General features: G+C 49.4%; 1 protein-coding gene across 1 annotated transcript in view; it reads left to right on the forward strand.

The window, feature by feature from the left end:
- Positions 1-19,108, forward strand: part of WDR1 (WD repeat domain 1) — a 347,946-nt gene that overhangs the window by 258,349 nt on the left and 70,489 nt on the right. The window contains exon 12 of the mRNA XM_085642417.1: positions 14,711-14,821. Within this exon, the coding sequence (XP_085498543.1) occupies positions 14,711-14,821 (111 nt within the window). The remainder of the gene's footprint in view (positions 1-14,710; positions 14,822-19,108) is intronic.

The raw sequence follows: 19,108 nt of genomic DNA on the forward strand, positions 1-19,108 counted from the left end.
ATTGTTGTGAACACGTATCCTATTTCTCCACGTATCGTATGTGTCGTGGAAAACCTCAATTTCGATCAGAAAACTCGAACGCCGTCCAGCCTAACCACGCTGGTCCATCTCGCAGTCGATGGAACGCACTCCATTAAAATTCTGTCCTCAGTGACTCGCGAAGTCTCCGCGCACCGACTCACACGAAGTGTGCAACTTGTGCTTGACCCCGCAGCACAACGAACAGGACTGCTACGTGTGAAGATCGTTTCGATCGAAGAAAACGCTCCGTGATAGTTTGGCTCAATGTCGCGAAATGCAGAGCCAAAATGTTGAATACATGCCGGACCTCTTCGGTGAAGGATCAGAGCACGAATTTGACGCACAAGGGGCCGAGGAAGAACAAGAAGAACTTGCATCTATTCAAGAATAAGACTCCGAGATGGAAGACCACTTACCGCAAGATCAACGTCCCATGAGTACCCAACGCTCCTTGCACCAAAATCCACCTCAGACCAAGTAAAAGGCTTCGGTTCCACACCCGGCTTTGGGCCACGATCAGCACAGAGTAGATGTTTCTGACGCCGCGCCCTCCGGCTCAGCACCAACAAAGACCGCTAAACCTGCCAGCTTGGGACCGAGTCGGCCAAAGTCTGGCACCGAGCCAAATCTTTAAGCCGTACCTTGCCCTGCTAGGTCGCTCCCCAGCCACTGCGCTGCCCCCTCTGAGTGCCGGTCTGGTTCGCCCGCTGCCTGATTCTGATTCCCATTCCCGGATCGCCGATTCCCGTCGTTTTTTTTCCCCCGCTGCCCTTCCCCTCACTGCCTTGGTTTCCGCCCCCCTCCCCCTGTTGCCTGGTTTCCCGTGTTTGCTCCCCTGCGGCCCGCCCCCCGAGCATCCCATTCGCCACCCCGCTCCCGCCTCCCAGCTGCCCCTCCCTCCCTCAGCCCCTCTTATGGAGGCCGTGCCAAAGGCAAGCCCGTCTGCGCCTGGACCACGCCCTACTCCAGAACCCCTGGACCCCACGCTCGCCACGACGCCAGACTCAGATACGACGCCGACTCCCTCCACGCACTCAACGCCGGGCCGACACAACACCTGCTTCCAGGCTGCCCCGAAACAGACCCACGGACCCTTCTCCTGCCGCACCTGCAGCTTCACCTACGACAGACCCAGCAAACCTCCTAGAACTGGACCCAACCACCTCTGCAGCATTCTACTCAACACCCGCTCCGCACGCACACGCCGTCGAGCTCTGGGACCTGCTCGACACCTGCGCCCCAGACGTGGCCTTCCTCACCGAGACCTGGTGGAACGACTCCGCGGCACCCGACATCGCCATAGCCATCCCGGACGGCTACAAGATCACCCACAGGGACCGCGCCAATGGCATCGGAGGAGGAATAGCCATGGTCTACAAGTCCACCCTCAAGGTCACCACCCACTCAGACGACACCCTCAACACTGCCGAACACCTGCACTTCCGGATCCACACCAACCCCAAAACCACCCTCAGAGGAACCCTCATCTACAGACCCCCCGGACCACGAGCATAGTTCAGCGACTCCATCGCCAACCTCGCCAGCACCCACGCACTCGCCTCCACAGACTACATCCTCCTCGGGGACCTGAATTTCCACCTCGAACAACGACGCCAACTCCGCCACTCTGAACGAAAACCTCGCCAATCTCTGCCTCAGACAACTAGTCACCTCACCCACCCACGCCGCAGGCCACACGCTGGACGCCGTCTTCTCCACAAGCACCCACGTCTCCTTCGACCACACCTCCGAACCCCACTGGACCGACCACCGCTGCATCCACTTCACCTTCAAAAAACCAACCACACACCATCGCACCCAACAGCTGCCGCACCGCTGCTGGAACAAAGTCACCGAAGACCAGCTGAACACCACCCTCGCCCAGAACCCACCTATCAACCCCACCTGCCGTGATGCCGCAGCCCGCAACCTCAAGACAGTGGATCAACGACTGCGCCAACACCCTCGCCCCACTCAAGAGACCATCCTACAGCCACGCCAGCAGGAGAGCCACCTGGTACACCGACGAGTTTCTGACCTCCAAACGCACCTGCCGGAAGCTGGAGAAGAAATGGCTCTTCAAACTAAAGCCAGAAAACCACGCAGCCCACAAGGACGCCACCCGCAGACATCACCACCTCATCAGACTTGCCAAGAGATCCTCCTTCAAAGACCGCCTGGATAACAACGCACACAACAGCAAAGAGCTCTTCCACATCGTGAAAGAACTCTCCAATCCAGACGCCAGCGCCAACGACATCCCGCCCTCACAAGAACTGTGCGACTCACTGGCCATCTTCTTCCACCGCAAGATCGCTGACATCCACGACAGCTTCAACTCCACGACCGCACCAACGATGCACGACTCCTCCCGCCCCGCGATGACCAACAGCGCCAACCGCCTGACCTCCTGGGCCAACACCAACGACGACGAGACTCGCAAGATCATGAACTACATCCACTCAGGATCTCCGTCCGACCCATGCCCACACCCACGTATTCAACAAAGCAGACGCGGCCATCGCACCCCAACTACGGAAGGTCATCAACATCTCCTTCGAAAAAGCGACATTTCCGGAAAGCTGAAAGCACGCTGAAATCAACGCCCTCCTCAAAAAGCCCAAGGCGGACCCCACGGACCTCAAGAACTTCCGACCCTGCTCCAGTTCCTGGCAATGGTCATCGAGAAAATGGTCAACATCCAACTGACCCGCCACCTCGAAGACAACATCCTGGACCCATCCCAATCCGGATTCAGATGTAACCACAGCACCGAGACAGCCCTCATCGCTGCCACAGACTACCTCAGATGCCAACTGGACAATGGCGAAACATCAGCCCTCATCCTCCTGGACCTGTCAACCGCATTCGACACGGTCTGCCACCGCACCCTAAAGACACGCCTCCAAGAAGCCTGAATCCAAGAGAAGGCCCTTGACTGGACCATTTCCTTCCTCTCCTGCAGAACCCAGAGCGTCCGTCTCCCACCTTTCCGGTCAGATACCACCGACCTAATCTGCGGCGTCCCCCAAGGCTCATCCTGACGCTGTTCAACATCTACATGGCCCCCCTCGCACAAGTGGCCCGCCACCACAACCTCAACATCATCTCCTACGCCGACGACACCCAGCTCATCCTCTCCCTCACCAAGGGCACTCACACCGCCAAAACTAATATTCACGAGGGCATGAAGGCCATCGCCGACTGGATGAGGAGCAGCCGTCTGAAACTGAACTCAGACAAGACGGAGGTCCTCATCCTCGGACCCACCCCCTCAGCCTGGGACGACTCCTGGTGGCCGCACCAACACCAACCAACCACGCACGCAACCTAGGATTCATCCTCGACTCCTCCCTCTCCATGTCCAAGCAAGTCAACGCCGTCTCCTCCTCCTGCTACAACACCCTACACATGCTCCGCCAGATCTACAAATGGATCCCGACCGAAACAAGAAGAACAGTGCCACAGGCCCTCGTCAGCAGCAGACTGGACTACGGCAATGCACTCTGGCTGGGATTCCTGCGTAAACACCAACGGCGGCTACAACGCATCCAAAACGCCTCCGCCCGACTGATCGTCAACGCCCCCCGCCGTAGCCACATCACCCCCGTCCTGAGAGACCTGCACTGGCTCTCCATCGACAAGAGGATCACCTTCAAGCTCCTCACCCACGCACACAAAGCACTCCATAACACCGGACCATCCTACCTGAACAGCAGACTCAGCTTCTACACCCCCACCCGCCAACTCCGCTCCGCCAACCTCGCCTCGCAGATGTCCCCCGCATCCAACGTACGACCGCCGGCGGCAGATCCTTCTCTTACCTCGCGACCAAAACCTGGAACACCCTCCCAACCCACCTACGACAGACCCAAGACCTACTCGCCTTCAGAAGACTCCTCAAGACCTGGCTCTTTGAGCAGTAGCGGCACCCACCCCTCAGCGCCTTGAGACCCTCACGGGTAAGTAGCGCACTTTACAAGTACCCTGATTGATTGATTGAAAGCCGAAAACGGCTTAGCAACTGAATTCCTTGACACCAAAATCTAAGACTGCTTCGGAACCAAAATATTCTGCGCCGAAAAGCCATTCCATCCCGGTGCTGAAACCGAAAACTTTTCCTCCGAAGCCACAGGATCCGATTTCAATGTCCCACCATCCAAATCGGACCCAAAACAAAAGGAACTTTATATTAATCCTGATACAGGACATGTTCTCACTAAACCACCTCAGAAGCGCAAACCTGAGTCAGAGGACACAGTTCATCATATTCCCTAGAAGAGGAAGAATGTAAGTACTAACCCCTCTCCTCCACCACGTCCCCCTGCACCACCGTCCCCACCATTGGAACATTTACTCATTATACCAACAAACTGTCCACCACCACCACCTGATGATGATATTTTATAGATAGATCCCTGCGTGGACTAAAACACTGATTCACCCACAGATAACTACCCAGATCTTTACCCTGCAAAGCCTTCCACTCCTGACGACAATGTGGGCAGTCTAGAATTACTTGCTAGAGCTGCAGAATATCCTGGGGTGCAGTTACACAAGGAATCACTAGAGGAAGATTTCTCATTTGAAACGCTCAGTAACACCCATAGGTTATGCTCAAAGGCATGCTCAAAGGCATGTTGAGAAATGCCTATGATCTTCTCGAAGACCCTGTGCGTGCTCGTATTCTCACCCCCCCCAGAACAGACAAAAAATATAAGCTTGCTCCTTCTTATCCAGCTTTTATTGAAGGGCAGTTACCACTGGACTCTTTGGTTGTCTCTAATGCCCGTAAACCGGCCAATTAAAAACACTTCAGGGGATGCCAAGACAAAGAGTCAAAACTGTCAGATGCCTCTTTTAAGTGTGGCCGCCCAAGCAAAACATTGGTGCATTGCTAACACCCAGGCACTACTAGCCAGGTATGATGGAGCACACTGGGGTGAAATGGAGCAATTGCTCCAATATCTCCCTTATGATCACAAAGCAAAATCTCCGGATTTAGTGCAGGAAGTGAAGCTAGTCTCCAATTCGTCAAATAGATGTGCTTTAGATGCTGCTGACACCGCAGTTAGAGAGATCAACACTAGTGTTGTAATAAAGAGGTACACATGGTTGACGATTTCTGGTTTCAAACCTGAATTCCAATAATCTATTTTAAATACCCCATTTAACAAGGAGCATCTCTTCGGGCCCGAAGTAGATACAAGAGTGGCCAAGTCTATGGGAGCTCTACAGTCTCCTTCTAATTGTGGCTCCTTTCATCGCTCCTTCTATTGTGGATGGTCAGAGACAATGTCCTCCGATAATACGGCCGCTTCGTATAAAGGCAACAATCAAGCTTTTCTCAAGAGGCTTCTTTAGAGGAAGGTACAGAGGTAACAACGGCAAATGTAGGGGCAAAGGTTCCACACCATGTAGTTCCTCCTCCCCTAACAAGCAGTGCCTTGCCTACACTTCCCCCCCCCCCCCCCCCCCCCGATCAATTAACACCTGTCGGGGGACATCTTGTACAATTCCTCCCCATTTGACAATCCATGACCACAGACTAATGGGTGTTAGGAATTATCCAACATGGCTATTGCCTGGAGCTTACCAAAAATCCTCTAAACATTCCACCACGCTCTTTCAAAATGTCACCAGAATATTTACACCTTCTCAAACAAAAAGTCCAGTCTCTCTTATTAAAAGGAGCCATAGAGCTGTACAGTTACAATATCAACTGTCAGTCGTGTACTTCCTGTATTTTCTAGTTCCCAAAAAAGACCGCTCCTTGAGACCTATTTTAGACCTCGGAGAACTAAATCTCTACATACTGTCAGAGCATTTTCACATGGTGACACTTCAACAAGTGCTCCCACTTCTACAGCAAGGCGACCTTCTCCACTCTATACTTAAAAGACATATTTCTACATTCCAATTCATCCCGCTCAACTCCAATACCTCAGATTCATGACATTGGGTCATCATTACCAATTCAAAGTACTACCGTTTGGAGTCACAACTGCTCCGTTAGTATTTACCAGATGCCTGACAATAGTCGCAGCCCATCTGAGGAAACAGCACATCCATGTCTTCCCATACCTGGACGACTGGCTCATTAAAGCCAGCCCTTACCAAAAGTATCTCCAACACACTCGTCATTATTCACTTACTACACCAACTAGGGTTTACAGTAAACACATTGAAGTCTCATCTCCAGCCTTCCAACACACAAACGTATCTGGGAGCCACCATACACGCTCAAAAGAGCTCTAGCCTCTCCCAATGCAGCCAAGAATCTCAGTATTCAGTCCCTTCTCACTCTGTTTCAGCCCAACCAATCATTACCAGCAAGAGTATTCATGCAACTGCTGGGAATGATGGTGTCTTGCATCGTAATTGTTCATCATGCAAGATTTCATATGCGTCCCCTTCAAGAATGCTTAGCAAGTCAGTAGAGCCAGTCGCATGGTCAGTTGACAGATCTAGTGTTGGTAGACGGCTGCACCCATTGCTCTCTGCAGTGGTGGAACCCACAGTATTTATCCAAAGGGTGGCCCTTCATCGACCCTGTTCCTCAGCCAGTGCTAACGGCAGATCCATTGCTCTCTGGTTGGGTTGCTCACCTACAAGATCCAATCCAAGGATTGTGGAGTCTAAATACAATAATCAACATATAAATCACCTAAAGCTACTAGCAGTGTTTCTAGAGCTCAGCTTTTCAAATTCACCTCATAGGCAAAGCTGCCCTAGTCCGCACAGACAACATGACAGCTATATACTATATACAGAAACAGGGGGTGGGGGGGGCACACTCTCAACTGTCATGCCTAGCACAAGCCATTTGGAAATGGGCTATACACCACAACATTTCTCCTAGCAGAGCATCTTCCAGAGGTAAACCATCAGATTGCAGACCTTCTCAGCAGACAGAGGCAGCAAGTCCAAGAGTTGGACCTTCATCGCCAGATTCTCCGTTGCTTCAATTACATCAGATGGATAGCAACTAGTAAAATAATTCAAGAACTCCTTTTTATGGTGATCCAAAATCAAATTTAATTGTGAAATCAAATTTTGTCTAATTATTAAACAGCAGATACTTAAAAAAAGTTAACTTTTATCAGCTCAATGCTTGTAAGTATTCAACTGTCAACCCTAGAGTTGGATATCTCCCCTGTGGTGAGATGTGGACAAAGGTCTTGTGTTGGGAGGTACTGGCCTTTCCTTGGCAGGATGGCCAGTGGGCTGTGCCCAAGGACCAGATGCGCTTCAAAGAGGCCTACCCTTTCACAAGCAGGTGAACCTGACACCAGGCCTGCCCATTTTCTTTCACTCTAGCCAACTTCGCTCCAAATGCAATGGGAAGGGGAACCGCCCCAGAACTGATTGGCAGTGGCCAACCAGGGAGGTTTGCCCATTATCATAGCCACACCTCAAGGTGAGCGCAAGAGCTCTGACGAGGTAAAAAAGGTTCTGCCATATTGGATTCCACAGATGGACTTTGCCTACAACTGACCTCAAGGACTAGATGATACCTCCAGGGCCAATGGCGCTGGTGCAGTTATGCCCCCCGAGGACGATTTGGGGAAGGCTTAAACACCACTTCCCCCTATGTGCCCTGAAAGACTGCTATGGGGCATGGTCCTGGGGGCTAGAGCTCGCCACCAAAAGTAAAATGAGGCACAGAACTCAAACCATCTGGGCCCAAGATATGGCCAGTTAAAGATTTTTACTCTCTACCCACTGAAAAAAAAATGGAACATGACGGGCTCTGCCACATTTTTAATGAAATACCCTCTGGGTGTAGCAGTGCCTGAAGGTTGGTGCATCTTTAATTATTTATTCTTTTGGGGAAGGGTCATGTGTGGAGTCACCTCCCTCAAGCCAGACTGTGGCACCAGAGTGACGCAATCAATATCCTGGTGACTCCATCCCCTGGCGTAATAGAGGACTGAACCTCCACCCCTCCCCCGCCCACTACCGAGTGCACTTGAGTTGCCTCCCGCTCCCAGCACCTATGATTGCGGCGTCTTGGAAGGCCAGCACTTTCAGTTACCCACTTATGAGCGCACAGGCGGGGAAATAACACACCAGCTTCTGCATAGTCATGAGACCATGTCAGCGTGTCGCGGAGCTGGCTGGGCTGCAAGGGAATGAGCTCCCCCTGCTGCCCAACAGTATGGAAAGGTGTGGGTACACCGGGTGGCACTGAGGATGCAATATTCAAGCCCAAAAAGGCAAAAGGAAACCATGCAGCGCAAAGTTTCACTGCAGGCAAACCTGCTTATAAATTGTTCACCTCTACCGGCTGGAAGTGTCCCATAATGCCCAGAGAGGGAATGATTTTTTCCTTGTTGTGTTTCCAGGAGGTGTGCACCATCGATCAAATTAAGTGTTGTGGGGGCCTGCAGAGAGAGCAGCAGACCCCTATCCCAATCTCAAGGGTTCATTTAAGAAATTAATCCCGTCTCCCCCAGGGTCCTAGGATGCCGTACCTGGGGAGACTGTGTTTTAAAGTACTTCATGAGTTGAAGCTTTCATTCTACAGCGTGAGAGTATTGGGATCCCAGTGGTTGGTCCTATGGCTGCATGTTATGTGGCCTAACCAGTGTAGAGAAAGACTGACATGTTATTTTCCTGACCCTGATTATTGAATGATGCAATGCTTATTTTATTTAGTAATGGATGCATTTGGTTATTGATTCCATAATGCTAATTCCAAACATGTACCCATTGTTTGTTAATGTGGACAGGTCTGACAAAAGTAGTAGGGCCAGCCTTCTATTTTAATGTGATGGCCCTGTGACACAGCCAATAGGCTTGCCTTATATATTGATATTGTAACCCTTTGACAAAGCTAATAGGCCTGCAGAAGGTAAAATGATACCTCCATATATTCAGATTTTGCGTTTGGTATTGCTGTGGGCCATTGCCCACTAGTAGTCAAGTAGGATTCAAGAATGTCATCAAAAGCTGTGCTATCCGTCTATATATTTTTGTTAATTAATGTGTAGTATTTAGTGTGTGTGTGTGTGTGTGTGTTAAATAAATAAATGTACTTTTCCTGTTTTAAAGAAAACACTGACAGGACAATAATTTGAGTGTTATGTGCCAGCGGATGGAGGTAACTAGCCCGAAACCTCCCCTGAATAGGCCTTGGACTGCTCTGCTTCGCTACCTTGAGAGTCAAGTGCTTCAGTGGGGTTCTTGTTTCAGTAGTAAGGAGACAATTGTGGACCTATTACTTGTGCAGGCCTCGCATTCTACACAACAAATGCACCAATTTCTAAGTCCTTAGAAAGTCCTCTGTGTCTCTGATGGAAGAGGGTATTCCTTTCAGAATACGTTGTAAGTAGTGATCCCAAAAATGTACTATACGTCGTTGAACAGACTCCACTGCTAATATTATAGGATGAATCCGCAGATCATAGAAGTTTCTGTGAATTTTTGGCATTAAATAAATATGTGAAGTTCTTCCATGATCCGGTTGAAGGAAGTTATATGTGTGTTCATTAATCAAATCTTGGTCTCTTGCATTTTTGACTATTACAAGGACTTTTGTGACTTCTGATGTGGGGTAAGGGGGGGGGGGTGTCTTGTTCCAGCATCAAATAAGTGCAGTAGTCATTGAGATGTTGAGTTAATCTAATTTGGTAAAAATCAGAATCCTCCCCACCTTTTTCTCTGTGCCGCTACCCTTTAAGGACTAGGAGAGCCTTCACTGGCTAGACATGAAGGGAGCCCTCAATTTTTACATTGAACATTCAAAGGAGTTGCAGACTGCTAAATCTGTTTTCGTATGCTTTAGTGCTGAAAACACTAACCATGTCCAGGTAAATTGTCCGGTGTATAAAGATATGCTATGGCCTGGCCAGTAAGAAGACTCCTATTACCCTTCAGACTCCTCTTAATAGGCCAGGGCTGCTTTGACCGCTTTGACGAGTAGTGTTCCTGTTTTGGACATTGTCAGGCTCCTACATGCGATAAGTCATCTCGGTAGAAAGGGCCATTTTGCAGGCAGGAATTCTAGGTGTGAGTCCACTCCTCAAACTCGCCACTTTTTATGTGGTACTGCTTGGGTATCTATTCAAAAGTTGAGGAATCTGCTTGTTAGAAGTATCTATCAAAAGAACAAGTTACTTGCCTTCGGTATCGTTGTTAGGTCTTGCTTAGGCAGCGCATGCGTTGTCTCTCGAGACATGCTGTATCTATTTTATCGGCTTTCAGCATGCCTATCCGTTTTAATTTATTCCTTGATGTGCAATTCGAAATTTCTTTTTGTTTTCTTTGGTGAATAGTTTACATTTGTCCATCTATTTGCTGTTTTGGTCGCACCCTGGAGGCTAGCCCGGTTATATGGATCAATTCACTATCGGCCATATGTTTATTTCGGTGCCCTACTTTTTCTTTTGCCTCCATTATTCGCTGAAATGTCCAAACCTTAAATAATATACTTACTTAATGGAAGTGTAGTTTAAGAAGACGGCCAACAGTAGGATCAACCTATTTACATAGTTAAATGTGCTGTTATTGCTCTGTTATTTATGAAAATGAAAGCAACTTAAAGTTGCACGCTTTCACCTTTTTGGTGCTTTCTTTTAGGTTTCAATTGTTGGTGAAATAAAACCAACATCAAGGGATGCCTTCTCGTGCTCTCGAAACACCGCATGTAGTGTGAGGTTACTTAACAATAAATCCTGCAAGTAGACAGTGCAACACAAGCTCAGCACCACTGCATCACAACCTCCATCAGTGCAGCAGCACTCCAGCACCATTCAGCGTCACTCATCAGCATCACCTGAGCACCACCTCGGCCCCAGGGCAGCACCAACCCAGCCCCTGGCGGCAGTAGCACCTCAACCCCAGCACAGCACCACCTCTGCATCAAGGTATTACCACCAGTGCAGCACTAGTGTAGCCCAACCTCAGCACTAGCGCAATACCACCTCAGCACTAGCGCAGTACCACCTCCTCACCAATTCAGCATTAGCTCGGCACCCCCTCAGCATTAGCTCGGCACCCCCTCAGCATTAGCTCGGCACCCCCTCAGCATTAGCTCGGCACCCCTCGGCATTAGCTCGGCACCCCCTCAGCATTAGCTCGGCACCCCCTCAGCATTAGCTCGGCACCCCCTCAGCATTAGCTCGGCACCCCCTCAGCATTAGCTCGGCACCCCCTCAGCATCACTTGGCTTCACCTCAGCACCAGCACACCACCTCCCCAGCGCTTCACCACTTCAGCACCAGTGCTTCACCACCAGCACACAATCAGCGCAGCACCACTTCAGCAATAGCGCAGCACCACCTATTTTTTAAAACTTGTTTTTGTTTCAGAATATACATCCAGCAGCACACATTTCGATTGCACATAAACGCATCCTGCACAATTGATGTCAAATCATGATACAAATTATAGAATTAAGCGCCCTCCCTAGATTTACAATGCCCTAGGGGCTATCCGGGGTTTGGATCCCAAATGACATCCTGGAGTTCATTTGAAAAGTCTAGAAGCGCCATCCATCCCCATTAAGATAAACAGTTAACAATAATACACAAATCAGATAAAACATAACCATTAAACGTAGGCAGCAATTGGCGGAGGGAGTGTATCACGCATATCCCTTAGAAACATAGATTGGCTCAACACATATCTGTGTCCATCTCGCTCAGTCCAGCACCACCTTAGCACCATCTCCGCATTAGCTCGGCACCCCCTCAGCATCACTCGGCACCCCCTCAGCATCACTCGGCACCCCCTCAGCATCACTCGGCACCCCTTCAGCATCCCCTCAGCATCACTCGGCACCCCCTCAGCATCACTCGGCACCCCCTCAGCATCACTTGGCACCACCTCAGCACCAGCACACCACCTCCCCAGCGCTTCACCCCCTCAGCATCACTTGGCATCACTTCAGCACCAGTACACCACCTCCCCAGCGCTTCACCACTTCAGCACCAGTGCTTCACCACCTCAGCACCAGCACACAATCAGCGCAGCACCACTTCAGCAATAGCGCAGCACCACCTATTTTTTAAAACTTGTTTTTGTTTCAGAATATACATCCAGCAGCACACATTTCGATTACACATAAACGCATCCTGCACAATTGATGTCAAATCATGATACAAATTATAGAATTAAGCGCCCTCCCTAGATTTACAGTGCCCTAGGGGCTATCCGGTGTTTGGATCCCAAATGACATCCTGGAGTTTATTTGAAAAGTCTAGAAGTGCCATGCATCCCCATTAAGATAAACAGTTAACAATAATACACAAATCAGATAAAACATAACCATTAAAAACTTAGCCAGCAAATGGCGGAGGGAGTGTATCACGCATATCCCTTAGAAACATAGATTAGCTCAACACATATCTGTGTCTATCTCGCTCAGTCCAGCACCACCTTGGCACCAGCACAGCACCATCTCCGCATCGGCAGAGCATCACCTCTGCACTAGCGCTGCCCCACCTCAGCAGCAACTCAGCACTGGCGTAGTACCACTTCAGCATCAGTGCTGCACCACCTCAGCACAGCACAAACTCCACATCAATCAGCACCACCTTAGCAACACTCAGTACTACCTCAACATCTCTCACCACTGCACCACCACAGCACCACTCAGCATCAGCACAGCACCACCTCCCCCTCAACAGCTCAGCACCACCGGAGCACCAGCTCAGCACCACCGGAGCACCAGCTCAGCACCACCGGAGCACCAGCTCGGCACCACCCTAGAGCCAGATCGGCATCAGCACAGCACCACCTAAGCACCACTTCAACACCACCTCAACATCAATCACCACCACCACAGCACCAACTGAGCATCAGCACAGAACTATCTCTGCACAGCACCACCTCAACATCTGCACAGCACCACCTCTACATCTGTGCACCACCAGTGCAGCCCCACCTTAGCAGCAACACCGCACCACTTCAGCATCAGTGCAGGAAATCCTCAGCACAGCATCACTCCGCACCACCTGAGCACCCCTACCTCAGCACGACTCTGCACCAGTTCAGCATCACTCAGCACCAGCACAGCATCTCTCCGTGCCACCAAAGCATTAATCAGCACCACCTCTGCACTAGCGCAGCATCTCCTCCTTATCACTCGACACCTCAACAGCACCACCTCTGCATCAGTGCACCACCTACAATGCAGCACCACCACAGCATTGGCGTACCACCTCAGCAACTCTGCACAAACGCAGCACCACTTCAGCATTCGCTCAGCACCACTGCAGCACCACCTGAGCACAGCACACAATCAGCGCAGCACCATCTCGGCACAGCACTACCTCATCAGTAAACCAGTGCAGCACCATGTCCACATCAGCCCAGCACCACCTAAACATCAGCACAGCACCATCTCTGCATCAGTGCACCACCACCTCAACATCGATACAGCACCACCTCTGCATCAGTGCACCACCACCAGCGCATTCCCACCTCAGCAGCAACTCTGCACCAATGCAATACCACTTCAGCATCAGCGCAGCTTCACCTCAGCATCAACACCTCAGCATGCTCACAGCACCAACTTGGCAGCACTCCGCAACACCAGCTCAGTACCACCTGAGCACCAGTACAGCACCGCCACCACAGCATCACTCCGCAACACCTGAGCATCTGCACAGCACCTCCCCCTCAACAGTGCGCCGCCCCCTTGACAGTGCGCCGCACCACCTCAGCACAACTCCGCACCACTTCAGCACCACCTCGGGATCAGCTCCACCTTAGCACAGCAAACAATCAGAACAGGCAGGAAGAAGTTGCCAGCATTGTAAGAACAAAAAAAAAAAATCTGACTTTTTTTTTTTTCTTTTTTTAATAGCGGCGTTCAGTTGTACATAATGTCTTGATGGTTATATGGTAACAAAAATGCTTAGAACACTTTTTTAATTATAAATTTTCAACATGCTGCACAGCATTCACACAGGTCTCTACAACTTAGATTAAAGACATTGGCGAAGCCAATAGCTATGGGTAAACACTTACAAAGTCCCTAATACGAGACCTATTGGCTAGGTCAATGCTCATTTATGGTGGATACTTTATATAACCACATATTTCTTACAGAACTGTTATATTGATTGCAAGTTAGAATCCGCACGTTGCCACCTCTAATCCATCATGGTTGATTGCGCCGAAGGGTATGGAAAAGTTCAAGATAACTGATGTCTGTGCACAGGATTGGTGCCTAAATGCAGCTCCATGCTGTAATTTCCTGGGCAGTGTGAGGCCGCTGCAGAGTCCTAAGGTGCCATCGGCAGCACACAGGAACAGTTCTCTAAAAAGTTCCATATGTGATCTGGTGCCTGGGGATATCCAAGAGGTCAGAAATATGTGGTAAGAGTACCTACCCAAAAGAGTGTTACCAAAGGTAAGTAACTTTTTCTTCCTGCTTAATTGCAGTAATAGATGGTTAAAAAATAACCTTTAATGTTTTAAGTCTTGTTAGCTGAAAAAGGTTTTGGAGATTTATATAGTAATAATCAAATGTGTTTGTGGTTATACTGATTAAATGCACGGATAATAGTTTCCTGTCAGTGGAGCACTGTATGTGGGGGTATGCCTGGAAGTTCGCTCATTCTTACATGTACTGTTTTGCTGTATTTTGTGGCCTTCTCTGTTGATTAATTTGCGGTTTTGTTTTGCAATCAAAAATAGTAAAATTTCAATATATTGTCATGATTTATCATTTCAGATTGTCCTGATGAAAGATAAGAAGAAATGTAGCGTCATTGAAAATCTTGGCTATGAGCCTGAGGCCGTGGCTGTTCATAAAGGTGGAGTGACTGTTGCAGTCGGAGGATCAGTAAGAACCTTTTTTGTATCATATATATAACATTATTTTGTGTTATGTTTGCATTACATACCTACAGTGATTGAATACTAATGTCCATAGCATTTTGTAATTTTTATGGTATCGTTAGTGGCCAGTCTTTTTTTTAATATATTTTTTCAATGTCTTTTGTTCCTCATAATAACAATTTGATCTAGAGCAGGAGGAAAATAAAGCAACAAAAGTGAGAAAGCAGGGATTAAATAGCTCATGCTAGAGTGAAAGTGACAGAAGAAAGAGGCTTGCGGCGAAATCATCAAGCAGGGGTGGGGGTCGTGGACACTATGCCAAACGATTTTCATAAAGTCTCACAGGGTGGGATGAGGGCTTAATAGGTCCAGGATACAGGCCCCAAGGATATGCTAAAGACAAGGAGTATGCTATTCGTAGGGAGGTAGTGGGAAGGAGGAGATGCCAGGCCATGTCAGTGATAGCAGTTACTAGAAGGTGCTAGACAGGACAAGGTAGCGAGTGTTCATCCAGGGATAGCTCCAATAAGGAGCGAGGGCTCACATACCCAGAGGGGTCTCATGCTTCATCATAGGGTAGCTCCTCGTTGGGCTGGTGCTGCAATGCCCAACTGGCCCCGCTGGGGGGGGTCTCTTTGCCAGAGGTCTTCTTAGTTTTGCCGTCGTGAAGCTTGATGGTGTTATGTGAGGGTGCCTATGTGGGTGTGATTTAAAATGGTTCCTGGATTCTCCAGAAACAGTTTATTTGAGGAGTACTAGAGCCAAGAGTAAAAAGACTACAGAGCCGTGAGCTGAAAGGGGAGAAATAAGCCAGTGTCAGTTCTAGTGTGTTGTGCAGGGGTCAACATGTTTCATGCCTATAAGTCCGTTAGGATCTTTGCAATTCTTCAGGACCTATGATCCTCATGTACTCGGAGGGGGCGGCAAGTGGTGTTAGGACAAAGGGAGCTAAGAGTCGCATCCCCTCAAGTCAGGATTCCGTAGTAGTCCTAATGTGTGAAAAAATGAGGTACGTTATACCTTCCGGAAAGCAGTGCACCAAGAGAAAAAAGTTGGTCAAACAGGATGTTAATACACAATATGACATGGCCTGGATCACACTGAAAAGGAGATCATTGTGGGGTGGGGGGGTGGGGGGGGGGGGGGGTGAATGGGCACGTATATTGCCCAGACAGAAAAAGGTTTGAAGGCAAGTAGGTACCTGGAGTAAAATATTAGTCATATTGGGGGTATTTAAAAAAACTCTCTGGGGAATACATATTTACTACGTGATAATGACGTCAAAACATGCATCTCCACAGTGGGTCTCTCTGGCGTGGCTGTCTATTGGTGTGGTTAATGCAGGTGGTGCTACCTGGTGGTGGTTCCTTAAAAACAGCATTATCAACATGTATGGAAGAAACACATCATGTGGTTTACATTCTCCATACATCAATTATCAACGCGAGTGTGTGGCCAAGCCACGTGGTGATGCTATTGTTGCGGGCTAGTTTTGTCCAAAGTCATGTATATCCCGTAATTACATAATGAGGCTTGTAGTTCATGCAGTCTCTTACACCCTTTAACTCACCGGCAGAATGGGATAGTGGTGCCCCAACAGAGACAAGCCGGGGGATGCTCACCGAAGTTGCGAGGAGGGCCAATCTGCAAATATGAGTGTTAGATGTTACTATTGTTGAACCACTACATTATTGAGAAGACCCGTAGTAGGTGGATGTAAAGGAGCACTCTATGTGGAGGACACATGAACCGAATTAATCATTACGGCATCTTATGCACTATTCACAGTCAGAGTAAGCCTCCTCACAGGATGGTGGTTATGGCGGGCGAACAAAGGAGAGATGTGTCCCAGAAATGGAACTTCTAGTCCTGGAGGTCGTTCCTCTGGGTTATACATGGTGACCGGGAACACACTGAATATCCTAATTTGTGGACCAGGTAGTCCCACATTACAGCCTAGTGTGAGAGCACTGAAATTGTACATGCTTAAAAGGTAGGCATATAGGACGGAAAAGTGGTAACCACCACTAGCCCCCATGTTCATTAGCACGCGCTTTCTCAAACGTATCGCTGGTGCTTGTCCGAGATGTGGACTGATAGTACTCGGGCGGATGGGGGTAGTGGCCAGTATCGGGCCAGCTGAACTGGAAGCATGGTCGACCGCAAGGGAAAGGGGTGGCATTATGTTGTGTGTGCTCAGAATGGCCTTAGGAAGTGGAAGGGACATGCGTACCTAGGGAAAATGCCAATTAAACATAGCAACAGGCAGATAAATGTCAGTTCCCCCCAGTAAGAGCCAGTCCGTACCAGAGTTATCCCCCCAAAGGTGGACAAAAATATAAGCTTGCTCCTTCGGGTACACACTTTATCAGAGTCAAGTTCCACCGGACTCCATAGTTGCAACCACTTCTGGCTAACAGCCAAGCTACTGGGAATACACCACCTCCTAAGAAGGAGAGCAAGTGTATAGATGCAGCTGAAAAAAGGGTTGCAGCACAGGTAGCTAATTATTGACGTATTGCTAATTCACATGCATTTTTGGCCCACTAGGTAGAGCCCATTGGGATAAGATGGAGGAGGTCTTACAGTACCTCCTGGAGGAACATTGCAAAAGGAGACAGTCATGGAGGGTCAGGCAATTAGGAACTGTTCTATCCGATGCACACTAGATGCAGCAGATACAGCTCTTTCGGGTTTTAATTCTTCGATGACTAGCATGAGTTGGGTGTTCTTGATTCAAACCAGAGGTCTAGAAGGCAGTACTAAATATTTCTTTTGACAAAGAATACCCTTGACAAGATAAAAAGGATACTGACACTGCTAAGACCATGGGAGAGTTACAAACAACTCCTCCTAGGTAACCCTGGGCGCAGTGGGTGGAGCGGGACTACTCGGAGGTCCACGGAGCTGGGGACAAACTCCGCGGAGCTCCGCTCCACCACCCGCCTCCACCCCCCTATTAAGAATGAATTAAAAGTACATGAAAGATTAAAGAAAAAACGACTTACCTTCACTACGGCGTCTCCGGGCTGCCGTCCTCCTCCTCTTTGCCGTTTCAGGGTGATCTGCGCATGCGGGAACGCCCGCTCATTTCTTGCAAGGAATGCGCATGCGCGCCCGCTCCTGCGCAGATCGCCCTGAGACGACAAAGACGAGGAGGACGGCAGCCCGAGGACGCCGCAGTGAAGGTAAGTCTTCTATCTTTAATTTTCCATGTACTTTTAATTAATTTTTAATAGGGGGTGGAGGCGGGGGCTAGTCAGCTCCGCTGCGGAGTGTGCAGTGATTTGCGTTTTCCGTGGAACGTGGAGTAGGCAAATCTCCGCGAGTGGAGTTCTCCCCCCACGGTTACCTCTAGGGGGTCCTTTAATCACTCCGGCTACAGGGGTGCATATAAATCCACCACCACAGACGCCTCCACTTCCCAACAAAAAAAGGCCAATCTTCATATGGTAAGGGCTATTTCAGAGGTTCCGTCAGAGGGGGAAACAACATGGGAAAGGTCAGGGGTGTCTCTGCATGCGCAGCAGCACCCACTGCAAAGCAGTGATTACCCAATCTTCCTCCCCTGCCTGTGTGTGTGTGTCTCTGTCTCTCTGTCTCTCTGTCTCTCTGTCTCTCTGTCTCTCTGTCTCTCTGTCTCTCTGTCTCTCTGTCTCTCTGTCTCTCTGTCTCTCTGTCTCTCTGTCTCTCTGTCTCTCTGTCTCTCTGTCTCTCTGTCTCTCTGTCTCTCTGTCTCTCTGTCTCTCTGTCTCTCTGTCTCTCTGTCTCTCTGTCTCTCTGTCTCTCTGTCTCTCTGTCTCTCTGTCTCTCTGTCTCTCTGTCTCTCTGTCTCTCTGTCTCTCTGTCTCTCTGTCTCTCTGTCTCTCTGTCTCTCTGTCTCTCTGTCTCTCTGTCTCTCTGTCTGTCTCTCTGTCTGTCTCTCTGTCTGTCTCTCTGTCTGTCTCTCTGTCTGTCTCTCTGTCTGTCTCTCTGTCTGTCTCTCTGTCTGTCTCTCTGTCTGTCTCTCTGTGTCTCTGTCTCTCTGTGTCTCTGTGTCTCTGTCTCTCTGTGTCTCTGTCTCTCTGTGTCTCTGTCTCTGTGTCTCTCTCTGTGTCTCTCTCTGTGTCTCTCTCTGTGTCTCTCTCTGTGTCTCTCTCTGTGTCTCTCTGTGTCTCTCTCGCTCCCACACCCCTGTCGCGGGGCAGACTGCAATTTTTTCACCCAGTCAAGGAGTCCATCACCACAAACCAATGGGTATTCCCCATTATCCAACATGGATATTGTCTGGAGCTCATTACCAGGCCACCTA

This window comes from Triturus cristatus, chromosome 2_2 (genome assembly GCF_964204655.1).
Source record: "Triturus cristatus chromosome 2_2, aTriCri1.1, whole genome shotgun sequence".
Classification (NCBI taxonomy): domain Eukaryota; kingdom Metazoa; phylum Chordata; class Amphibia; order Caudata; family Salamandridae; genus Triturus; species Triturus cristatus.